This window comes from Haliotis rubra, unplaced genomic scaffold (assembly GCF_003918875.1).
Source record: "Haliotis rubra isolate DU_JTF1 unplaced genomic scaffold, ASM391887v1 Scf1104, whole genome shotgun sequence".
In the NCBI taxonomy this organism is placed as follows: domain Eukaryota; kingdom Metazoa; phylum Mollusca; class Gastropoda; order Lepetellida; family Haliotidae; genus Haliotis; species Haliotis rubra.
The window spans coordinates 40,922-68,531 of record NW_025765009.1 but is presented as its reverse complement, the minus strand read 5'-3'; the positions used below and the strand labels follow the sequence as shown (position 1 = coordinate 68,531).

Here is a 27,610-nt window from a genome sequence, read left to right as displayed (position 1 = left end):
ACTATGAATATGTTTAGGCTGTTTCATAGGATATTTTATTATTTTATTGGTTCTTTTCAACTAAAATATTTATCGCTTACACTTTCAGTCACATGACTTAATCATGGCGGATGCAACATTCTACGCCATGCAAAACATAAACATGATGGATTTGACATTTTATGTTTATGATTAAGGTTTAACAATTGTGAACGTAATATTTCGGTTTTTGAATAGCCTAACCATGTCTCTCCAAGCATCTGATATAGCTGACGAACTAGTCGTTTCCCAAGACGAGGAAGAAGTTGGGTTGCTGACGGGAAGAAAGGGGAAAGATGCACCTGCAATTATCAAAGGTTTAGTTTTGTTCATGTTGTAACAAGCATTACAGATAATACGAATGTGTATGTAGATCATGTAGACGGGATTTCAATTAAACTACCGTTCGTTCGTGTCACACTTGGACAGAGACAAACAATTAACTCTAAATACAGAAATATATATTATATTCTAAATTTTTATTTATTTAAGGTATTGGTTAATTTATCATGTTTACATCTTACTTGTTAGATCTACATTGAGTACATTGCTTAGTAATGAATGTTTAATTTCAACAGAAGCTGATTCCAAGCATGGTAAATTTTCCAAGCTTTATGAAATTTTATTTTTTTTAATTATCCAAATGGAAAGTCCAGCAGTTGTGTTTCATATGACCAAAGCACAAAGTCCTTCGCCCATATACATCTCCCATCTTTCTTCATCACGCATTTAGCATAACTATCAGTGTAAGGGAAGTAATCACCTTGTTCACATTCATTTTTAAACCATGCTCAATTTGGCTGAACTTTTCTCAGATTTCTAGCTGATTTGTTTCAAATATGCCACACAAAAGAGAGACTGAGTTGTAATGGAATAAATATTTTCATAGCTGTATAAACACCCATTACAATATAATAAATTATACTTGTTTGAATAGATATGCTAGTCATAAAAGACTCAACAGCATACATACTTGTCTAGTTCAGTAGTTGTTACCGGACAGGTAATAGACTATACATAGTGAACATGGACCTTATGTAGTTAATATATTTTGTACTGAGACAATACGTTCAATCTTAAACCTGATTGATCATCATTGAAGGGTTAGAGCAGTGTATGAAATAAGCCCCAAACCCAGCCAGACATCAGGGCTGGTAACTTCAAAATGTTACCAGCCGAAATGGATTTAACCAGACCAGACACCAAGATATTGTGAATTTACTCAGATGTATGGAACATCTAATTTTTTACCAGACCATTGGACTGGCTAGCTGTAAATTTAGACTGTCCCTCAGAAACATCAATTGTTTTTTCAACATTGGTCAACATTACATCTATTACTTGGAAGATAATCCAGACTGTCTGTACATTTTCATACATGTATACATATACCATTGTATTATTATGAAACTTATCCATACATGTTTGCCTGTACATGAAATATGGAAAATCCCAAAAAAATCCAAAAAAAATCTAGCCCGTCTCAGGCGTTCGGACGGGCCTTATTTCATACACTGGTTAGAGATAGCTGTTTCCTGGATTAATATGAAGGAACTTATTCATAAGTGTAGTTCAGGACACCTCACCTATAAGTGAAGCATCTACTAGGATAATCATCAAAAAGCATAAGTATCTCTTTTTAAAATATGTGAGATTTGTGTCGTTTGTCATGGTTATGCTATTTGTGAAATAAGCGTTGAAACATTTTTGTATGTGTAACATGCTTACACAAGTGGTGTTGGTGTTAGAATATCATGACACTTCAAAATATTGCGATATTATTTACCCATTATCTTCCTTGCGGAATGTTTTAAAATATGTTTTATAATGGATGATATATATGTCCTTCAAGAGCTATTTACACTACAGTGTGGCATATGCAAATGTCCTGCACAGCGATATACAGCGAGCTGTATTATGAGAGAGTAATATGACATTCTGATAAAATTGTTGACCTGGTGAACCAGTTGATAAGGATTTTAACCCTGAGTTTAGATAAAGCAGCCATTACTGGCTGAGCACTGAGAAATATTCTCCAACACAAAAGTAACTGTGATCACATAATTTTATCAGTAGATGAAAGTTATCAATGATAATGATGAATTTAGAGAACAATTCATCTACCAACTATGTCTTGAAAAGCTGCTTGTAAAAACCAGGACAGCAGAGCTATGTGAACAACACTGTCAAAATGAAGGCATGTGTCAAATTGTCCTTCTCGTTCAAACTGACGTTTCAATGAGGTATGAAAAGAAATATATTTTACCATTGTTTGTGTGAAGAAAAAAACAAACCCTTACTAGTGAGAATACAAATTAGAAATTTTTAACTTGTTCTACAATTTTATTTCAAGAAATCATATTTTTAGAAAGCCTATATTATTCATCTTGAAACTTTCAACACCCAAATATTTTTAATCTTCAAATAAACACAGAGAGGTTTTTTGTAAGTTCTCTCTTTCACTCAGTACTTGCGTGTATCTGACTGTTTTCATCCCAAATAATTCTAATTCTTTATATTGGCCATATTTGATGCAACATATTTCTTTGTGCACAGTTTCACATTAATATTTTCAAATGACTGTAACAGAATTGTTTTTTGAAGTTACATACTTTATTTCAGTCAGCAAATGTTGATGATGTTATTGTTTTGTTAATATATGGCAGGTTAAAAGAATAGTTCTTGCATGATTCTTCAAATTAGTTGTGATCACAACCTTTAATACAGTATACACTGTTAGACTGAATGATTCATGATATTCGGTTTTCATTGGCTTGTTGTATCTGGTTTTATTATCTTTTAGGTGTGATGGGGTAGCCTAGTGGTTCAAGTGTCCGCTCGTCACGCCGAAGACCCGGGTTCGATTCCCCGAATCCAGGACAAAATCCACCCGGACAAAATCCACCCCAAAATTGCAACCTAGGACAAATCCACCCCTAATAAATTCCACCCTAAGAAAAAACAAACTAATGACATGTTTAGTCACAGAAATTAATTTTATTCATATCAGTCATTCATAATCGATAACAAAAACAACCAAAATACATATGTAAGCACATTTTTGCATATATCAATATGACAATTGCACATTTTCACATTTCACATTTATGGATCATTCATGCATCAATACATATATAAATATTACAACAGCTTATATTTTCACACATTCAGACATATCTATGACTAAACATCTTGCCACATTTCAACAACGCAAACAACGGCCGACGCCGTGGAGAAAGTCCTCGAGTGTCTTTCCTTCGCTGCGTAGGTCTTGCACAGACCTTCAAGGCGTTCTTGGAGACGTTTGGTGGTTGTTCTGGTTCTCTTCTTAGGGGGCTGGCCTCTTTCGGACCTGTAGATGGCTGTACACGCAAGACCGTTGTCTTTTCTCAGACAGTCGATGAGTCACGGGGGAGTAGGGTGGGATTGTCCTATCAGTTTCTTAAACGCTGGTTCCAACCTTCGCACACATTGTTTGTTCGAGAACCACCCTCAAGAGTGATCTCATGGACGTTCCAAACTTGTGGAGGATACATCGGCTTGATGCGGCGGAAACGCAGTGACGCCTGTCCTGGGTGGTGAATCTGGCGGTAGGTGCCTGTGACGTACGTCTTGTCGAAGTAGTCAACCAGTGGCTCAAGGTCCTCGGAGACGGTGATCAAAATGTGACAAATGGAGAAGCCTTTAATGTTTGAAACAACATCTAGGAACAACAGCCAATTAGGAAAACGTAAATGCTATCAAAACAATGCTTGCAATGCTTGAGAAAAACAACTTGATCAAAGATCAGGACACACTAAAACTTTTAACAATAGCAATTTGAGAAGGGTGGATTTTGTCCATTTTTTGGTTAAGAAGAGGTGGATTTTGTCCGGGGTGGCAATTTTGGGGTGGATTTTGTCCGGGGTGGCAATTTTGGGGTGGATTTTGTCCGGGGTGGCAATTTGGGGGTGGATTTTGTCAGTTTGGATTTTGTCCGGTCACCCGATTCCCCACACGGGCACAATGTGTAAAGCCCATTTCTGGTGTCCCCTGCCTTGATATTGCAGGAATATTGCTAAAAGCGGTAATATCATACTCACTCACTATTCTCTATAAACATTATAAAAATATCATCGATTATTTATACAAACTGGAAAGTAACTTTGAGCAGAAATTAAAAAATGTGCTAAAGAAATCAATATGTTTCACGTCACTGGTGAGCAGTGACACGCTTGTGCTTGGATTACAAAGCAATAATTGTATTCCGCCTTGGCACAAAACTGTTTTGGTAAATTAAAACCTTATTTCATTACAATAGTTCAAGTAAGTTATCATCTATATAGGGTTTTACACAGACTTTGAAAAAAAGAGCGTCACGGTGACTCACAGTGTTTATTTTGGGGAGTCATTTTCAATATTTGGTAGTCTGAACAAAAAAGAGTTTTGAGTGATCTCAAAAAGCAACCCTTTGTTGGTTTGTGTTGTATTGTATTGCATTTAAATGCTACTGGTAGTTAATAAATAGTATTTTTTTCAATGTTCAATTCAGTCATAACAAAATCCAGTGTTATTATTATTAGCTGAACAAATAATCGTGCTTGTTATTTATTCATTGTAGCATACAGTTATTACCATGAATTGAAAGAAATATCTAATTTAACTCATTAAGCCCGAGAACCATCTCACTACTCAACCCCTGGAACCCCTCGCTGATTGCCCACTCGCTGTGCCGAGACTAATTAGTGCTAATCACACCTGATTTCCCGGTTATCTCCCATTTGACAGACACCCATTGGACAGACACCCAATTGACAGACACTGAACTAGAAGGTTAATTAGGGTAACACCTACGGGTATAATGGAACAGTCCACTGTCTAGTGAGTAGAGCAGGGTGAGCCTGAAACAGGTTCGTTACTGACAAATTTGATTGTGGGTAAATAGAACTTTGTTGTGATTAAATGATTTCTCTTCTCAAAATTGATTTTACTATCAATTACTATCTAATATAAAAACAGGTTTGTCACTGAGAGGTTTGATTGTGTTTATTGATAGAGTCCCCTCCCAATAATAGCATATGTACAACAGAAGATAACTGAGAAAACGTTTTGTTGGAGAAATATAGATATGTACATATTTGAAAACATTCTTATTTGCAGTAAATGAGACACCTGCATTGCCATGTTAGATAATGATTAATACCAATCAGTGTTCTAATTTCAACAATACTTTCTAAAGATTGTAACACTTTATGTCTTTGAGTAGTATACAATGGACAGTCAAGAAGGTAATGAAAAACATTCTCACATCCATGGCCACATTGACATATTTTAAATATTTATTCTAAATAAATCGTAACTAAGTGCACTTTCGTCATATATCTTAATATTGTGTGCCAAACATATAACTTCTTTATTCCAAATGAATAATATTTTTCGGTTCACATTTATCTATATTTGATTTATACGATACAACAGTGTCGCAATTTCTAATAGCTAAGCTAATGTTTTCAAAATGATGATGCCGACTCCCGTTAGACTAGAAGGTTAAACCGAAATGTTTATGAAAATAAATAACCTGTTAATAAATAAACTGTTTTTATATTGCAGCAATAAAAATTCAAATTACTGTCTTTTCGTCCATCTTTCAAAATAAATAATATAGCTTCAGTTTGTTCATGTGTTTATATTTGGACTATTCCATTATAACATGTAGGTAACTGGTAGTAGATAATCTGTTCACTGAACCGTAAATGTTGTTGTTTTAAGGTGTCTGTGAACTGGCTGTCTGCGTAATGGGAGGACACCGATTCGGGATGACAGGAAACTGTCTAGTCGTACAAACAAGTCCTGATTGTTTAATTGTGTCGTAAAGATATATGTTGAAAGAAAGCAGGTGTGAATACATATCTGTATTGCAAAGTTTTATGTAATTTTATTGCAAGTTTCTCTTATAGACCTTTGGCGGCTTGTACATTTATATTTTATCAACATATGCATGTGTTCTTTGTATGTAAGAGATTAGACACACATAAACAAATTCTCTCTCTCATATCATTGTGTGAGGTTTAATTTTACAAAACATCTATGACAATGACATTCTGTAGAGAGGATTTACTTACATACTTTATAATCTTCGACGAAAATAGCGTTTTTGCCGAGTGCATACGAATTATTTTAATGAAAGTACTATTATGCTAGTCTGTGACTAACATAGAGCACATTCATAGCTTGGCACTTTGTTCCATCTAGATTTAATGCAGAAAACATACGTGACCATACAAACATACATATAAAAGAATGTATAGACATAAGACAAAGAGTCACGTGATAGGGTCTCATCAAATTTCCCGAATAGAACGTTCGGTATCTCAACTGTTCAATATAGTGGCTGGTCATATGTTATCGGTGACCAATCGTATCATGAGATACCTGTCACAGAGGAAAGGACAGGTAATGGGGCATGGGCGAAATTTCTGAAGAGCACGTTTGGTTACTCAACAGCTTGGATGGAGATTGATTATTGGCTATATCTTTGACCAGTCGATATGCTGGGTTTCGGCTTTATCAACTCAAGCTATCATGTAACAGTTTGTGTATTTTAAACACACACACCGGTAACGATGTTTGAAATATACACATAAGACAAATAGGAGTAGATAGACACTTTGGTGAGTTTATTTGTCCTCATTTTAGTGTTTTTCGATAAGTAAAACAAAGCGTGTGAAATCCAACCATTGAGTAGAGATAGTATTTATTTTCATATACATTTTATGCACACAACTAGTACATTAAACATAATGATTTGCTGTACATGTAAATATAATCTTCACCTTGATACGAATGTACAAACTAAAGTACATGTATTACAGAATTCACGAAATGACACTATACTGAATTATTATAGTGTATAAACTTGCAGTTGACACACACACACACCCACACCCCAAATATTTATGAAGGTGCCTATATTTATGCTGAATGCAAACGAGGTTCATGAGATTACAGATGTGCATGCATGCATAAACATTACCGAGAGGGGCATGACTCCATAAAGCAAGTTGTCCAATGATATAACAGCGCATCTGTTTTTTTACACTTGTCACGGGACAAACCTTTCAACAAGGACGTAACTACATATGCATTCTACCGGAGGCTGTTATTTCAAGGCTGAAAGAGGTGTTCAATTATCTCATTACTGTAATCTGATTGAATGATTATACGCATGTGTATCGATACCGTAACTGATATACTATCCTGCTTTTATTGACGATGGATCAATAGAGACTGAGTTCATTGATACACGTGATAATTACACCGGATTTGATAATTACAGAGATCAAATACAAACGTTTTACACAATGCTCATGTAAATTGCATAGAAAACTGACAATTCAAATCAACATGAAACTTTCAACAGCTTGAACAAAAATGCTTGAAATACCTTTGTATGGTTTAGATGTAATAACTTATGATATTACTTCTGTCCATGTGTGAGAATTTTTTGAATTACCAACTTACTGTGTTTTATAACAAACGTAGTAAAAGATTTCATTGTTGTAATAACATTGACATTTATATATATTCGATGCAAAGGCGTGACTTATCACTTTATATTCCATTAGGTAACATAATCAACTTTAGATTATGGAAAATAACTAGTTACAATTCAGCAAGCTTTAAGTTAGTAAGTTAAATTATGTCTACTCTATTCGAGCTTGGATGTATAATTACTTGTGTTTATACATTATGTTTCAGTATATGAAACATGACAACGTAATAATACCTAAAAAGTAAATTCAAACTATTCTATTGTGTTTGTATTTTTTGTATGTCCTTGAAATTTCGTATATTGTTTCCTATTTATTAGGAAGTTGAAGAAAATATAATCTTCAGTGACCTCTAAACCATTACATCTAATTCAATCAATGTGCACACGAAGTATTTTAGTATCCATTCCCAATGAAGAGTACCAGACACTTACCTCTGTAAAAACATCATAATCCCCTTTCTTGCCGACATGTGTTCATTGGCCAAACGCTGTACAAGCCTATGATAATGATTAGCATTGTTATCAAAACAATTTAAATACTTCTTCTGATTGACACTAAAGGTAGCATCTCTCGTAAGAAAAAACTGATATTTGCTCAGTGGTACTAAATTGGTTGATATAATAGGTACAGTGCGATTTTTAAAAGTACAACACACATGTGCGTCTCTCGCTGAATAAGAGGTGCTTTCTGTTGATGGATATATGTGGCTCTCACTGTGAGAAACTGCCAACTACCTGCCCCATAAACACGTCACTTGCTGTGAGGAGCTGATTAATTTGCCCCATATACGCGTCTCTCGGCCTTAAAACTATCATTGTTTGCTTATCAAATAGATTTTATTGAACTGAATTCTGAGGGTCACTCATAAAACTTGTGTGAAGCTTCACTCGTATGATAATATTTTGAGAGTCTTTTACCAAACTGTTGCGTCAAATACGCAGGAATCGCGTCATGTAAAACCCTGTCTATGACACAAACTTTCATGTCAATAGTCATTAATAATTCTTCCCATTGACTATTTTTCCAATTGAGGAACTTTTTAGCATGTTTAGCCAACCCCAATTATCCATACTCATCCATGCCTGAATATGAATTGTAACTGACGTGCAGCTGCTTTTGACAAATTTTTTAATATTTGTATATACTATGCTGATAATACGTTCTCTGATGAGTGAGTGAGGGTGGATTTACGCTGCTTTTAGCAACATTACAGCGGGGGACACCAGAAATGGGCTTAACACATTATACCCATGTGGGGAATTGAACCCAGGTCTCTGGCATGACAAGTGAATGTTTTAACCACTAGACTACCCTACCACCCCGGTCTCTGATAATGATATATATCAGGTAAATCCTTTTTTTTTATGGAAATGACTTGATCACGATATGTTCTAATGTTCATCCTTTCATGTTCAGTATTTATCATTCATTCACTATCAGTACATTCAGTCAGTATGTTGGTGCACAAGTGAACTCTTAGTAACAACTAAAGCTCCCTGATTTGCTGTGCAGGGTTACCTCCCTTTGGCATGCCAGTAACCAATAACCTGGGGTTTGAATCTGATTCACCCAGATTATGTTTCTGGGCCTGTCAGCACCATACCTATGCAATAGAGATATATTTTGAGGGGCGGTGGGGTAGCCTAGTCGTTAAAGCTATTGCTCGTCACGCTGAAGACCGTGTTTGATTCCCCACATGGGTACAATGTGTGAAGCCCATTTCTGGTGTCCCTGCCGTAATATTGCTGGAATATTGCTAAAAGCGGCATAAAACTATGCTCACTCCCTCACTCACTCACTATGCAAGAGCGATTTATGAGTCATTTATTATATATGCACAGGTTATTGCAATGATGGTCTGTCCTTAATGTGATGTTTATAGTCCAGTAAGCTGTCCATTTGTTTGGCTTGTGTTTCAGTTTGATATAAATCAGCGATTGTTGGTATGACAACATATATTCAGTTAATGGTTACGTGCAGTATGATAATACATGCAGTATGATGATACATGCAGTTGATAATTACAAGCATTTCAAGTTAACATTATTATTCATAAACATTATGATTTCTTTTCATTTGTTAATTGAAGAAGTTGCAGGTCTAAGCAAGAAAAATTAATTAGTTTAATATAAGTGATTAATTCAGGCCAAGAGTTTGGTTTTCTTCTTTCCTACACTGTTGATCACTGGATTGTCTGGTCCAGACTCGATTATTTACAGACTGCCGCCATATAGCTGGAATATTGCTGAGTGTGGCGTAAAACTAAACTTACTCACTCTTTCCTACACTAGCACATTATACTCACTCACTCGTTCACTTCAGTCACAATCTCCCTCACTGATTGGCAGCGATGCTTCAGAAAACAGAACCTCCCTTTTATAACAGTGAACCTCATTAGTCAGGACACCCAGTAATCTGGAATACCCACTTTCCACTAAATTCTAGGCATGAATTGCTGGGAATGCTAGTAAAGGGACTTTGGGTTAGAATAGGCCCCCAGCAAATTAAGCTGGAAGTGAGAGGTGAGAAACAAGGAGTTACAGTGGAACAGCACTAGTCTGGACACCTGTTAATCTGGAATTCCCAATTTTTAGATATGTTGGGAATGTCGTAAAAAAGGAAGAAATATCGATGATGTTGTCACTTTGGTTCCGTGGATGAATGCATGTCATACCATTGCCTTTGATCATTGCAGAAAATGGGTACCCGGTGGTATAAGTCATAAGACTATTAACCTTCTAGCACCTCACAGGCAGCTTGGGTTATCTGGGGGAAAAATGTCCGTCAGGTTGTACCATGCTTAGAACATGTCCCTGTGGTGTGGAGTTAAGCACTATATGAGTGTCCAATTATTATAATACCGTGAAGGATCGTTGCTCACAATCTCGAATACTAGATCGTCTAGAATATTGCTTAGTGTGGCATTACTTCCCCAAAACACAAAGCGACACCTACATACCTTGATTCCTTTATCCAAAATTAATTAATCCTGATGATTTCATTGGGAAGACTGGTGTCCAGAATGATGAGGGTTCACTCTACTCCACAGCACATGTCAAGTTTTCCCTGTAACAAGTATCTCACTGAACCAGTGAAGCGTGTGATATTGTAAAGGACTGAACCACATTGATGCTGTAACCCTTTGATATTCCAAACCATTGTTTTCATTACTGATCAACCAACCAGATATATATTGTATGAATAATTCATATCCGTTGCAATAGCTTCAGAGAAAAGTTCTTTAAAATCCACATACTTTTTATTAACATAATTACCGACTGCAGTAGAATATTACATATACTGTCATTCAATAAACATCAAGCATGGAAATTTTGACAATATCTGACGTGTATATTGTCTAAATGAAGCATTCTAGATTTCAGTTATGAATAGTAAGTATGTAAAAATTTTGTCTTAGTTGGCAAGGAACTGGAAATGTTAGATGTATGCTAAAGAAATGTTTACTCTATTTTGGTTTCTTCTCAGGGTCGTCCTGGTTTTCCTCTGCGTTCCTGGTGGTCAATGCAGCCTTGGGGGCGGGACTGCTCAACTTCCCTCAGGCGTATGACCAGGCCGGGGGCGTCCTCATTGCCATCATTATCCAGACAGTAAGTATTGGGGAGCTGGGCATCCTCATTGCCATCATTATCCAGACAGTAAGTATTGGGGAGCTGGGCATCCTCATTGCCATCATTATCCAGACAGTAAGTATTGGGGAGCTGGGGCGTCCTCATTGCCATCATTATCCAGACAGTAAGTATTGGGGAGCTGGGGTCCCTCATTGCCATCATTATCCAGACAGTAAGTATTGGGAGCTACGTCCTCATTGCCATCATTATCCAGACAGTAAGTATTGGGGAGCTGGGGTGTCCTCATTGCCATCATTATCCAGACAGTAAGTATTGGGGAGCTGGGTGTCCTCATTGCCATCATTATCCAGACAGTAAGTATTGGGGAGCTGGGGTGTCCTCATTGCCATCATTATCCAGACAGTAAGTATTGGGGAGCTGGGGTGTCCTCATTGCCATCATTATCCAGACAGTAAGTATTGGGGAGCTGGGGTGTCCTCATTGCCATCATTATCCAGACAGTAAGTATTGGGGAGCTGGGGCGTCCTCATTGCCATCATTATCCAGACAGTAAGTATTGGGGAGCTGGGGTGTCCTCATTGCCATCATTATCCAGACAGTAAGTATTGGGGAGCTGGGGTGTCCTCATTGCCATCATTATCCAGACAGTAAGTATTGGGAGCTGGGGGGAGCTGGGGCGTCCTCATTGCCATCATTATCCAGACAGTAAGTATTGGGAGTATCCAGACAGTAAGTATTGGGGAGCTGGGGCGTCCTCATTGCCATCATTATCCAGACAGTAAGTATTGGGGAGCTGGGGGTATCAATGCCATCATTATCCAGACAGTAAGTATTGGGGAGCAGAGGTGTCCTCATTGCCATCATTATCCAGACAGTAAGTATTGGACAGTGAATAATGGAGCCTTGCAAAGCAGGGTATGAAACTCCCAAAAATGTCAGCCAGACCACAGGGATGGTTAGATGTAAAACTTGCCAGCCCTGACCAAAACTTACCTTCCCACAACATATGCATGTCCAAATTTTAACCCCAACCGTCGACAGGTGAATTTGAGAATTGGGCAGTCCGTGTTTAAAATAACCCGTCCTGGGCGATCAGGCAGGCAAGTATTCCAAACGCTGCACAAAGACAAGGTCAGCCTAAATTTAAAAAGCTGAATAAGGAAGAAACTGTGCTCTGGTCAGTAAACTTCTAACTATATACAATTTTAGAACCCTTTGTTGATGAATACACAATGCCATTTAGAAAGTAGTCAAATGTAGCACGTGTTATATTTGGGATTACACTTTCTCAGTAAAGTACAGATTCTAGTGTTTTTATCAGGTTGAGTCCCATCCGTGATTCGAACCCCCACCCTCAGAGTCAGACACCTTATCGTCAGCGCACAAAGTCAGCCATCTAACCCATTCAGCCACCGCGACTTCCACAAAAATGGAAGTCGGACAACAGGTAGTGTAGACCACAGACTTAGTCTACCCCTCTGATAAGTGTAAATTTCCACGTCTCCCACAGCCGAAAGCTATGAATACACACTGACATTTAGAAAGTGGTCAAATGTACTAGAATCTGTACTTGACTGAGAAAGTGTAATCCCAAATATAATACCCTTTGTTGATATTTAAGATATACCTTCAGAGATTGACATAGATATGTTTACATGCAATACTGCACTACAAGAAATTTTTGAAAAGTGCATGTAAACAAAATTCAGATGTTTACACTTATCAGAAGGGTAGACAAAGTCCGCAGTCTAGACTACCAGTTGTCTGACTTCCATTTTTGTGGAAGTTGTGGTGGCTGAGCGGGTTAGGCAGCTGACTTTGTGTGCTGGCGATGAGGTGCCTGACTCTGGGTGTGGGCTCAAATCCTGGATGGGACTCAACCCAAACAGTACAAGAATATGTACTTTACTAAAAAAGTGTAATCCCAATTTCATATGTTATGTTAGTTTTCCACACAACAGTGATCTTTAAATACACTCACTACCTCTAACCTTTACTCCAGCATATATGTAAGTGCTGTGATACGTGTAATTTGTCATGCTTCTTGGGCTTGACATCAACCTGGAGGTACTTAGGTACGCACATGTTACGTTTATGTTTTACAGATGTACTTCATGGAGTAATTAAAATCGTGACTCAACCTGATCTGAGATGTTATTGATCAAACAAGTTTGTGCATCAATGGGACATGGGTGCAACCTGCTTGTGATTTATTTAGAATAGATTTGCATCTAAGGGTTTCACTTTGGACACTATACACACACAAACAGCAAAATGGGTGACAGAGCATTCTCTGTGAAGGCTCCACTTTGTGGAATCACCTGCCAGAACAGATCAAGAGTGCAGAGACCTACTCATCATTTGTAGCCTTTTGAAAACTTTCCTCTTCAATGATGCCTACAACTTCAATTTTTAATCCAAAGTTGGTATACTGATCAGAAACTTTTAAGCGCCACTGAGGAGCACAAGTTGGAAGGAAGGCGTTATACAAATCAATAATTATTATTATTTAATATTATTATACAATAGTTTATAGAAAGGTTGCTAAATTTTCATATTCAAATGACGATAATTGGGGAGACATGGGGAAGCATGAAACCTCACTCACTCACCCACTCACATTTACTCACTCGCCCACTCACATTTACTCACTCACTCACTCACACTTACTCACTCACTGTTCATTTCAGATAATGATGGCATTTGTTGTGATGGCCATCTTTGTCCTGGCATACATCTCGGACCTGAATCACAGCGCCACATACCAGGACGTCATGCTGTCAGCATGTGGAAGGAAAGCACAACTAGCGTCCGCCTTTACGCTGCTGGTGTACTGTTTCGGGACTTGCATCACTTTCCTCATCATCATAGGAGACCAGTGGGAGGAATGTAAGTGCAAGGGGCGGTAACTCTCAGTATAGCTGATGGGGTCATCGTCTTCAGCAGAGCAATGTAGCCCAGGTACATTTCTTGGCCAAGGTTTTCTAAGCCCTCTTAGTGCTAAGATAGTCTTAAGTTAATGTTAATTTACGCCTATCTTGGCGCTAAGAGAGCTTCCAAAATCAAGGCCCTGTATACAGAATAGTACCTGAGCCAAAATCTGAATACAGAATCATATCTTAGGACAGGTCCATTCTGCAATGTGCCGTTTTCTTGATGGGATATGTCATACTGTTGTTTTAAATACATTGTACATTTGATTGCATTATCTAAGAAACGAGCATACACAGCAACAAATATTTGGTTGGTTGTCGATAATGTTGTACATGGAAACGTTTAAAAACGTGGTTTAAAAATTATTTGAAAGGGGGGATGTCATTGATGCTATTACTCATCCCACTGAACACCGAGTTAGGTTTATGTGGGATATTTCATCATATGCTATTTGCAATTGTGTAAATTTTAGGGATACAGAGTAACAACTGTCTATTCCTGACAGTACTTTAGTGAATTGGGTATAAATGTTTACATAGAGATTATTAACCGAGTGTGTTTCCAAACAGATAAGGTAAATAATCTCTTTATTATATGTCATTCTTAAAATTACTTTAAAAAAAAGATGCAAATCGTTCATGAATTTATATGAAGAGAATCGAGCATTCGTGTAAGAATACTTAGCGGTGCAACAAGGTGAAGGTCATTCATGCATCATGTTCGTCCATGCATTGGAAACCACCTTTAAACTCGCAACAACATCATTAATGAAGTATTAACGTTTTAGGATTTGCATGGCGTGTATGGAGTTTTGTGAAAGTGTCAATAAGTTCGTGTATTGACCTAATTTGCATATTTATCAGATTTGGATACCAAGTTTATCAGATAACCACAAGGATGCTGCCTTTGAATGTACAAGGAAGATAACTTTCTGTTTATGAAAGGCTGCCAGTTGGAAGACTGTATATATGAAGGAGATAAATCTCTACTCTTCACTCTACCTGTGTCAAGATATAGAGGATATTATATGAGTGCCCATGTCATACTATGTTTATGAACACGAGTGCCTAAATGTTGGTATTTCCCAAGCGAGAGCAAGGGATATACTGATATTTAGGCCCTAGTGTGATATGGGCATGAATATAATGTTCTATTTATTACCGAAGTCGTCAAATTGAGCAAAATAAACCCAAATCTACTTTCAAACATAGGCTGGCTACCCGCGGTCGCGGCATGTAGAACAGAACGTCATAGAAGAAAAGTGACGTCATAGCATTGTCACCATGACAAAGTAATATTTTGCCCAAGGGCATTGTATGGAAAATATTAACCCCTATATTTTTCGCCCTCGTAGGTAATGAATAAAAATATGAGGGCAGTAGGAGAGGGGGAGGTGGAGTTCATGTGTATGTGCTGGGGGATGGAGTGATTCCGTGATCATAAAAGTTCACCTGGAACATGAGCAGGGCTGAAAAAAAATTCCACTCAGTAGACTCTGCTCAGTGATTGACGAGTAAAATGTGTTTCTCATTGGCAAGTGAAAAATATAATATGCTTTCGCCCTAGAGGACCTACTGCCCCTGTCCAGTAGAGCACGAGTACCTTTTCTGACCCAGAGGTAACATTTTCTTTTTCCTTGAAGTTCAGCTGTCTTAAATGGTGAATGAATTCAATTTGGTCAAAGATTTTGTACAGAAGGCAAAGTAAGTAATGTTTATTGTAGTTTTTTTCCAAGCAAACATTTTGAAATAAAATAAATTAAATTTATATTCATTGTGATGCATGATCTATAGGGAAAGTACAATTTTAGAAGGACGAGTGGAAAGTTCATATTACTTGCCCTACAGGGGGAGTGCAGAGTTTTTAATTTTTCGAGCCCTGATGAAAAATGTAAATTAAAAAGAGGTAACTCTGGTCATCACAAGGTTGATCAATGTGTGTGTAGGAGAAGGTTTCTCTCTGATTAAAATTGACTTGTTGGACGAAATGTTGGTTGATACATTTGATTCACATTCTTCAGATGTAGTTTTCTTACAAACCTGTGGGTGAGAAACCGATGTGAGATAACCAGTATTTAACATTGAAATTGAATTCCAGGTCTGTGATTGGTCACTCTATGTTGATGACCTCAGATCAGATTAGATAAGACTACTTACCTGAATGTAATTTATTGATAAGTTTAATGCGTGCTGCGGTCAAACTCACATGTATGTCGAATGTTATCTTTTTGGAGTTTTTTATCAATGTTAGGTGTTATCTAGTTTCTATTAAAAATTCACGAACTAGATAGTCTACAGGTATGACGGAAACATTTATGTGGAGGGTCGCACTAGTTATGAGTTGTAAGCAGTAGGCAGGATAACGTCACAAATGGACATTGTGTTATGTATTATTGCACCACTGTGATCATGAAACAGACAAAAAATATGTTGATTCATTGCTGAAATGATGCAGTTTTATTATCTGTATCTATTACTGCAGACATGCCTGTAGGAAGGATACCAATATCTTACGAGTTGTTTAATAAATTATCTAATGAGCAAAAGCACTTGTAGAAATCTCCATGTATCAGATGTAAAAAAGCATGATGCACACTGTTCATGTTGAATAGTTCATTAAAGGAAACAGACCAAAGGTATGTGTGCTAAGGGGAGATCACTCTCTTCTCTTTCAGTTTTCCTTTTCGTTGCCAAGGAACTATACTGTGAAGAGCAGCCAATCTACATGAACAGAATTTTCTGTGTTGTTGTTACGTCATTCCTATTCATCCTTCCCCTCTGTTTCCCCCGGAGGATCGACTTTCTCAAATATGCCAGGTATGCTGCAGTTTTTTTGTGTTTGTTGTAGTCATACACTCATAGGTGTATGTTACCAATCTACCGAACAGAAAGCAGATCATAGTTGGCAGATTAGGGTAATAGTCCATGAGCCACACCGTTGATTTATATGTTTGACTACCAAATCGAGGGACAATTTTCTATTCTGATTTTCAAATCGCCTGATGTTCATACTACATGAAATCATGTGATGGACATCCCACATGTACAGCTAAATGTAATTTTGGCAGACATTTTCAAGATGGCCGGCATTTTTCATTGTTTTCCAAAATCACAGAAATAAACATGCAAAAACAGAGCTAACAATTTCTTAACAATTTTTGTGGGATGAAATGTGTCTTAGCTAAATTCAGAATATTTTGATAATAAATTTGTATGACATTTTGAGGCAGAGTAGTACATATCAATATCAGGTAGGTAGGTGGTGACACCAGCAGGCTCATATAGCCTAATTAATTGCTGTGTTAATTAGGTTGTACACGGTTCACTCCAAAGTGACAGACCTCCCAAAAGACAGACCTCCCATAAGACAGACCTCCCATAAGACAGACTCAATGAGTACAATAATTAGCTGAGCCATGCTGTCCACCCCTATTTAATTAATGAGCTGGCCTAAGAAGAGCAGAGTATAGAAACGTGCGTCCCAGGTACTTCTAGAGTATTTCTTGTCTGTGCACTGACAAACATGTGATGTAAAATAATATGGTGCTTGGTCTCATAGTGAATGAGTGAGTTAATATTTAGCGTCACATCGGCGATATTTCAGCCATATCGTGACGAGAACAAGTTAATTTATATCAATATTAAAATCAATAAATTTAGAGCATAAAAAGCTGTCATTGAAGGACAGTAAAAATACTAGAGCATCACAGATATATATTTAACACTAGTACGCTATCATAAAATTAAATCAGTATAGGCAGTACAAAATAAAATCAGATCACCAACAAATGAAGGTAGATCACCATACTAGGTCCATGGGACATACATGTGTACAGTACTTTTGCTACCTGCATGGACCCTACAGTCCGTTTGAGTCAGAAACGGACCGATAAATTGCAAATTTGTTCATTGTACAAAATTGCCACATAAATATAAATAGTACACATGTTTATCATTTACTAATACCCAACAGCTTTCATATAATTGAAAATTTTCCGGACTCCACCAAAAAAGTTCTTTAAGAAACTATCATTAAAATTTTGACACAGTTCACTATTTGTTATGAGGGAGGAGTGCAGAGAAAGGGACAGCCAGGTGTTAGAGAAGCATCATTGCACAAGTGCCCACCAAGTTATTGATTCATTAGCCTGTGCTGTGCCGTCTCCATCCTTTCTCGCACACCTGGCTGTCCCTTTCATGTGTACTATTTATATTTATGTGGCAATTTTGTACAATGATAAAATTTGCAATTTATCGGTCCGTTTCTGACTCAAACGGACTGTAGATGGATTTACACCATCCCTTCAGCTGCTGGCGATTATGCTGAGTCTTAGCCATTATTAAAAATAACAAATATACTACGATTAAAAGTTTTGTAGAGCTAAATTGACTTTGATGTTTTGGGACTTACGGCTTGGTCTCATATGTTTGATAGGTACATGTATATAAATTATTGTTTTTGATAATATTCACAAGTAAATACGATCTGGCAAGTATATGTTGATGTACATATATGTTGATGCAATATGTCTTAATGTAAAAAAACATAATTCATTACATGAATTGATAAAACTATAGTTAATACCTAATGTTATCTTTTTTTATCTGGGCACATACCATTATTATCAAGGGTACAGCTTAATTAAGCCTTATGCAACCAACCATAAAATGTGTTGTTTCAAGCGGTCTGTCTTTTGGGAGGTCTGAGACTTATGGGAAGATACCTTGTACACTGCAGTTACTAGTAATTGTGAATGTGTTCAGGCCAGCACACTCCCAGATCAACAATTGAATTTATAATCACCCACTAACAATTTTCACCAAATAAAATTAAACGAATTACAGTTTTCTCCAAATTCCCACCCATCCAAATAACATCTTTGATTTACAACCATTTTGATTGCCAGGTCCTCTTGTCTTTGCTTCTTACTTTGGTTTCAAACACTTTTGTTGTAGGAATTTTGCTGAAAATACAATTATGTGGTTCTTAAGATATGATTGTGAGTGAGTTTAGTTTAACGCCTCATTTAGCGAGGTGGGGGACACAAGAAATGAGGTACTAGTCATTTGTTACACTGGATTGTAGTGGTGACCATTGTGGAGGAAACAACTATTGTGATAACGATAGCCTATTGCGACCAACTATTGCAATACTATTCTCCTTGAATTGCCTCATTTGAAATCATTTCCCAAATGAATGTATACTTTATATGAATTGTGTACCTTTGTTTTTTAACTGACTGAGTTTGGTTTTACGCCGCTTTTAGCAATATTCCGGCAACATCACGGCGGGGGACACCAGAAATGGGCTTCATACATTGTACCCATTGTTTTTTAAAGTGTGCCAGAAAGTGTGCTAGAAATCCATGATCACTGGTTCGAAACCCAGTTCACCCAAGTTTTGTTTGTGTGGTTGTCGCACCATATTTGTGAGTTTCATGAAAATGGTAGTGTCTAGGATCACTTCAGGTCCCACTATCATGTCATTAATGCGAGATATCTGAAATATGGTTCAAAGTGGGATTAAACTAAACTCGCTCACTGTCATTACCATATCAATATTTGTTATTATTAATTACATACTTATGGCCATTGACCCATTGTACCTTTAAATATACAGGATCCCTATCCACAAAGGGTTTGTAATGTTTCTACCTGTCGTAACTCTATTGTTTACCATAGGCTTATGAATGTCGTAGCTACAAACACTTTGTGGATCGGGACTCTGGACCACAGATGATATTACTCTGCTTCTTACATTCATGGCAGGGAATGTAAACAGCAAAAGGTTTTAAGTTTGTTCATGGTTTCAGCATGGCGTGATGACAACAATAGGTTAAACTCAGACAATGTTAGATGTACATACTATCTTCTACATACATTTTTATGCCTTAGATTATTATAACTTACAAATTTACAGAAAATGGTATTTGTTCTCAATATATCCTTGTTACAGAGGAATATTATATCTTCCCAATTATTATCGAGTGTAAGAGAACTGCAGCCGTCACGGGAGAGTGCAGTATATTATGTCATTGTTAATATTTATAGTTCAACTCAAAAGTTAAATTTTTGGACAGTTCTGAGGTGAGGTGAAATTGGGTTTATCGTCGTGCTTGAGAATATTTCGCTCATATGACGACGTGCATGCGTGTGTATGTGTATGTGCGGCTGCTTGTACTAGCCCAGACTTAGGCTGGTTTTATAGTGCTAGCCCACTGAGATACCATGCTGCAGTGAAGCATGAATACCCCACTCAGGCACATTGTGACTGACCCCGAGCCGACCAGTCCTTGTTGTACCCATTAATGCCGAGCGCCAGGCAGGGACCAACAAGTACCATAGTTTAACGTCTTTTGGTATGACGCGGTCGGGGATCGAACCCGCGACCTTCCACTCTCTGGGCGGACGCTCTAACCACTACACCACGGAGGCGGTTCGGACAGTTCTGAATGCCATTCTTGTTCATGAATATATTTAAATCATGATACAAATTCAGACATAGCCTTGGATTGGAAACTGCTTGTTTTTGTCCAAACAAAGTCAATACAAAGTTCATGTGTTTTTTGAACCAGTTTCATATTGGTACTGTATGAATAGGTTTTGTGCACAAGTTACTCAACAGCCTGAGGATTATTGTTCATTTTATCCATGTTTGGGTCCCAGATTCCCAGATCATGATGATATTTATTGGATTGCAGTGTTACTGTCACTATAGACTATAATTACCGGTAATAACATCTATTATCCTACTATACTATAGACTAATGCTGGTTGAAAACTATTACATCTTCTATTTATCTGTTTCAGTTTTGTTGGCGTAGTTGGGATTGTTTATGTTGTTGTCATGGTAACCGTGAAGTACTTTCTCCCTCATGATCCCCCCTGAGAGCGTGAAGACAACGTAAGTATTTTATATGTAAGCAGTGTATGAAATAAGGCACGTCAGAGCAGTCTAGATTTCTGACGGACGGTCTAAATTTACAGCTAGCCAGTCCGATGGCAAGGTAAAATTTTTACATGTCCCATACATCTGATTAAATTCACTTTTTGGTCTGGTTAAATCCATTTTGGGCTGGTAACATTTTGAAGTTACCAGCCCTGATGTCTGGCTGGCTTTTTTGGCATATTTCATACACTGATGTAAATGGGAAGAGGGCATTGTGGGAAAATTGACTGCATAATTATTAGTTACTGTACACAGGGATATTACCCACTGGTCATAATATATCAGTTCTTGTATTTTTTCAGTGTTTGGAGAACCTCCCATTTTCTATGCAAGGTGCAAGGTGAAAGTTGCATCTTGAATAGACACTGGAAGTAACAACATATGAAATGCAAAAGGGAGATAACTCTTGAATCCTTTTAAATGCATAGACCACTGGCTAAAAATAGACATTGTCAGTTCAAACAATCCATTTTATGATAAAGTCCTGTGTAAGGGATGTCTATTTTGTTTAACACAGGGCATCATGTAATATAGTGTAGAGTTGTGTTCACATGTCCGAAACCCTTTGAGCACCATGTTGCTGGTCATAGTTTGTTATCAAGGAGAATTTAGTGGTCAAATTCATCCCTGAGGGAGTGTGTTCCTGCTCATATTCAGTGCCTTATTTGTCTGACGCAGATTCACTTATTATCCCCCGCCACACATTTAGCGTGAAGCAGGGGATATAGTAATAGGCTCAGTCCGTCTGTCCGTAACATACGTACGAATTGGAATATCTTAAGAACCGTTCACTAGATTCTTTTCATATTTGGTACCTAGGTTCATCACAGTATAAGAAAGGTTCAAGTCAGGTTCGGTGACCTTGACCTTCATTTCAAGGTCACAAGGGGACTGTAACGTTTTACCTGCATGTTAAGCTATCTCAAGAACCGTTCCCTGGATTGTCTTCATATTTAAAACCAAGCTTTATCTAGGAAAGGCGCAGGGCCCAGTCAAGTTTGGTGACCTTCACTTAATTTTCAAGGTCACAGATACATTTTGAAGATTTCAGCATATTAACCTACAGCTTATGCTTGTCAATGAGATACCTCAAGAACCATTCGCTCGAGTTTCTTCATATTTGACACCAAGCGTCATCCAGGGAAGGCGCAGGGCCAAGTCAATTTTGGTGACCTTCACTTAATTTTCAAGGTCACAGAAACACTTTGAAGATTTCAGCATGTTGATCTGAATTGTCAGCAAGATATTTCAAGAACGGTTCACTGGATTTTCTTCAAAGACTTCCCTTAAATGTTTTTCAAAAAGCAATTTCTTTAGTACTATTTTTGCATATTTCATACACTATGACATTCATGTCATGGTCAAAGTCAGTCTTGAAAATATGTGTGTGTTTGAACACCTAAAGAGCATGATATCAAGAGAGGTTGACTGGTCATGTTTTTGTTGACATTTAACTTAAACTTTCATTACTTTATAAGTTTGATTTGATCATTTGCGGCGGGGGATTATGTCACCTTAGTGACAATGCTTGTTTAAACTGCATTGATGTAGCTGCATATTACAGTGACATCTGTTAAAACATTCAATCGATTACTTGTAATCGAACAGTTGTATTAAAGAAATTGTATGTGGTCCTTTTTTACAGACCTGATTCCTGGATGGACGTCTTCCTTGTTGTACCAACTATATGTTTTGCATATCAGGTAAGTCAAACCTCAGAACAGTTGATTAGTACAGGAAAAGTTATCTCCCCTTAGATGTCACATTCTAGGGACTCATCTTCCTGTCGTAACTTCGGAACTGTGAGTTTGATGTTACAACCAGGGAAATACCTACCCTTCCATGAAAATATTGAAATATGAATAATACATTCCTTAATTTGGTTCTAGATTTAGTGACATGATATTTATGAAAAATATAAAAAGTAACCCAGTAATAATATTTCCCTATAGCATGTATATGTATAATCTGGCAATGGTTGTCAGTGGCACATTGTTTAATGCGTATCAATTTGGGTGAGATTTTTCTAAACTCCAGAAGGTACGTTGTTTCATACTTCTTCCATAGGAATGGTACTCATGGTAATCCTCTCAATAGGTACGTGGTTCTCTGCTGCAGTTGGGGGCTGTGGGGTAGCCTTGTGGTCAAAGCGTTGGCTCGTCACGCCGAAGACCCGGGTTCGAATCCCCACATGAGTACAATGTGTGAAGCCCATTTCTGGTGCCCCCCGCTGTGATGTTGCTGAAATATTGCTAAAAGCGGCGTAAAACCAAACTCAGTCTGCTGCAATTGGTAATTAATGTTTCTTACATTAAATCTGTGATGCATTCTCCATATTGTTAAAGTGTTATGCAAATCATACAGTTTTAACAAAATATACAAGCAATTACATTATTTTTGTGAAACAGACCCTGATGTGAACTTCATTTTTTCAAAATTATTCACAGACAATTCTGACAACTGTAGTTTGGTCCAGGCAAATTGTAACTAATTTAACTCTCAATTGTAACTTGCAATGATCTTAGCCTACAATCACTTTGTGCAGGTGGATGGTGATTGTAGACAAAGCCTAACATCACTCTTTTGAATTCACAATAATTGTAGCACTAAGACTGTTTTGTGCAAGTGGGCCTTGGAGGGTTTTAGAGTCCTCAGATATGTAACTTTCCCCATTAGTCAAAGATTCTTGACGTTTATTATGTGTTTCCAACACTGGATATGTAATTGAAATTTCTTACTCTTCACAGTGCCATGTCAGTATTATACCTATTTACTCCTGTATGGAGAAGAGAAATGTGAAGGAGTTCGCAAAGACCATCTCCGTGGCGATGTTACTCTGCGTGATCAGCTATACAGTGACAGCGGCACTAGGATACCTCCAGTTTGGTCAGAGCGTCACCAGCGACATATTGCTGTCCTTCAAGCCTGATATACCCGTGATTGTTGCGGTGGTGTTCATAGCCATTAAGACCTACACAACATATCCGATTCTACTGTTTTGTGGAAGGTTTGCATCATCACTTATCGTAGCCTGATATGAAACATTCAGCTGATGACAGTCAACTAGCCATTTAGGCATAGCATTTCTTTATATCAACCCACTTGTCGTAAAAGGCGACTAATGGGATCGGGTGTCCAGGCTCGCTGACTTGGCTGACACATGTCATCGGTTCCCAATCACTGGATTGTCTGGTCCAGACTCGATTATTTACAGACCGCCGCCATATAGCTAGAATATTGCTGTAGTGTCTCAAACATGTAGTTAAACTGAAGACAATCTTGCCTTGACTCATCATTCATCCCAATTCAGTTAACCTGCTACACAATCCAGACATCTCAACTACTTTTAGTGAGTGAGTGAGTTTAGTTTTATGCCGCACCCAGCAATATTCCAGCTATATGGCGGCGGTCTGTAAATAATAGAGTCTGGACCAGGCAGTCCAGTGATCAACAGTATGAGCATCGATCTGCACAATTGGGAACCGATGACATGTGTCAACCAAGTCAGCGAGCCTGACCACCCGATCCCGTTAGTCGCCTCTTACGGCAAGCATGGGTTACTGAAGATCAATTCTAACACGAACCTTCACAGGTACCACTACTTTGAGTTCAGACATGGAAGGACACCACTGGCAGACATGGAATGAGTTGCGATTAAGTCTCACTCTAATGATCCATCATACAAATAATATTGATCATTTATGTCAATTTCGTGTTATTTGTTTATCACATATGTTCTATATTATTAATTTTCATGTCTATTGGTAAATGTATGATAAGTTTGTTTTTCAGTTTTGTCAGCTCTCGTATAAATCAAAGTATTATGACGGTCCCTTCAACACTGACACAGTGGTATTTCACTGTACTTGCCAGGCATTGATATATTGGTGTATATGTACATAGTATCATGGTCTATGCTATGTATATGTTGGCCTGAAATCACAACATTAACAATCGAGCAGTGAAAATATAAAAACTAAAATGGTGTGGCAAACTGTTTTGTATCGGAATAGGAACTGATTGATTGTATTTTATTTGCAGGGCAGCATTTGAGTCCATCTGGATCTGTGTCAGAAAAATACCTCCAGAAGATCTTGCTCAAGGGGAGAGAATGCGACGCATCATTACGACTGTTATCTGGTTCGTGTTGACGGTAGTGCTCGCTGTACTTATACCCAACATTGGAGTGGTTATACAGATGCTCGGAGCTCTGGCAGCAGTCTTCATCTTTATATTCCCAGGTAGGGCATCATGACATACTATGTTGATATATCATTTATACCCAACATCGGAGTGGCTATACAGATGCTCGGAGCTCTGCCAGCAGTCTTCATCTTTATATTCCCAGGTAGGGCATCATGACATACTATGTTGATGATATCATTTATACCCAACATTAGAGTGGCTATACAGATGCTCAGAGTACACATAATCAGTATATACCCAGGTAGGGCAGCTAATCATGTTATGGCCCATATAAACAGGATGCTTAAGGAGACATTTCCTGATGTCCCAGGGAATGTCCAGAGAAGTGCTTGTAAGGATCTGTCCAAAATATTTCTATCACAGTATCGTGAAGAAGTTATCCATAAATTATGGCTTGTTTATTTTATTTTGCGAAAGATGTTAAGAATACCTTAAATAATTGCAGCAACTTGAAAACAGTATCGTGGTGATATAAGGAATAAGTGTTCCCAGTGTATCCATGTTTCAGAGCTGACTTTTGAGAATGGCATGGTCAGACTTTCTTCGCCTGTAAAATTTATAAATGTTCTGCTTGAAAGATGCGTCAAATCTCATTGTTATTGAAGGAAAACCAAGTTCTATGGACAGTCAACTTGTTTATTGCAACGACAGTTTTCGTGTAGCTTTTAACACCGTTATCAATCAAGTGATGACAACTTGCTTGATAACGGTGTAAGTACCTACACTGACATGTCACACTCATTGCAGTAAAAATGTTGACTATCCATAGAACTTGGTTTTCCTTCATCTTCACAACTTCTAAAATGACTCTCAAAGAACCTCATTGTTATTGTCAGAAAACCTGGTATTTCAGCAAAAACTGTAATTATGGTCAGAGTAGGATCAGGTGCATTTTGTGTGAATCATTTCTGAATTTAACTTTGAGAATATTGCTGGTAATTCAAATTCCTTTACATGGATTAAAATTATCATGTCTGTTTTCAGGAATGTGCCTGTTGAAGACATCACATAGTCGACTAGCAGAGTCTACATCAGTTGAAGAACAGCGGAAGTACAAGTTTTCCTATACTTTTCCTGCTTTTTCATCACCTTGGGAGCATTTATCTTTGGTTTGACCTTTACTCAGGCCCTAATGAAGGACCTTGCCCCTGGTGGCATAAAGCCTGACAAATCAAAGTTCACATGTTGACCTTCTGAGGTCAGCATTTATCTTTGGTTTGACCTTTACTCAGGCCCTAATGAAGGACCTTGCCCCTGGTGGTATAAAGCCTGACAAATCAAAGTTCACGTGTTGCCCTTCAGAGGTCATCAAGCTTTGACCTTCAGAGGTCATCAAGCGTTGACCTTCAGAAGTCATCAGGTGTTGACCTTCTCAAAGAGAAAACTTCGACCCATCATGTTGCCATTAATGGTAGTTATTCCAAAGTATGAAATGGATCTCCTACGAATGCTTGTAGAATCACCAGTATGGCCATGTAAACAAGTCAGAAATTCTGCCTTGCCAGTTTGTGTTGAGTGCTAAGGACAAAAATTGGACGTAGATGCATGCAGTAACACAGCTATATCTACAGACAAGCCAAGCAATAGATATGGGTGATTGAGTTTAGTTTTACACCACACTCAGCAATAGTCCATCTATTTGGCAGAGGTCTGTAAACATCGGACCCGTGAAGAAGAAGATCCGGGGTAGAATAGGTCTTCAGCAACCCATGCTTGCCACAAAAGGCAATTATGCTTGTCGTAAGAGGCGACTAACGGGATCGGGTGGTCAGGCTCGCTGACTTGGTTGACACATGTCATCGGTTCCCAGTTGCGCAGATCGATGCTCATACTGTTGATCACTGGATTGTCTGGTCCAGACTCTTATTATTTACAGATCGCCGCCATATAGCTGGAATATTGCTGAGTGTGGCGTAAAATTAAACTCACTCACTCACTCACTCACTCACTCACTGTAAATAATGGAGTCTGGACCAGACAGTCCGATGACATGTGTCAACCAAGTCAGTGAGCCTGACCACCGATTAGTCGCCTCTTACAACATGCATGGGTTACTGAAGATTCATTCTAACCCAGACCTTCACGGGTAGCAATAGATATGGTGTTGAGGTTGTGGTTGGTGGATGGGATTCTGGAGGGCACAGTCCTTCAAGCTACTGTTGTTTGTTGTGCAGAGTTACTTCCCTTAGAGAGACTGGAACCTGCAATGGAATGCCTGATTATATAAATCATGCTACTTGTTTTGTCAGCTTCAGTCTCACAGTGCTCAAGGGTTTCACCACTGTGGTAAAAGTCGCAGACCTGCATGACTTCAGGTTTTCCTTAAAAAATAACCTAGGACACACAATAATATTACTGAAATACATTGTATAAGATGGTTCA

General features: G+C 38.0%; 1 protein-coding gene across 1 annotated transcript; it reads left to right on the top strand.

Annotated features, from left to right (window-relative positions):
* Positions 1-73: 73 nt before the first annotated feature.
* Positions 74-26,937, top strand: LOC124286964 (putative sodium-coupled neutral amino acid transporter 7). The gene is given in 11 exon segments (XM_046723424.1): positions 74-335; positions 11,037-11,158; positions 13,831-14,029; positions 16,749-16,890; positions 20,884-20,950; positions 20,952-20,977; positions 22,668-22,725; positions 23,770-24,029; positions 25,064-25,263; positions 26,213-26,293; positions 26,296-26,937. Coding segments are annotated over 11 exon segments (1,389 nt in total). The 5' UTR covers positions 74-223; the 3' UTR covers positions 26,418-26,937.
* Positions 26,938-27,610: the final 673 nt, after the last annotated feature.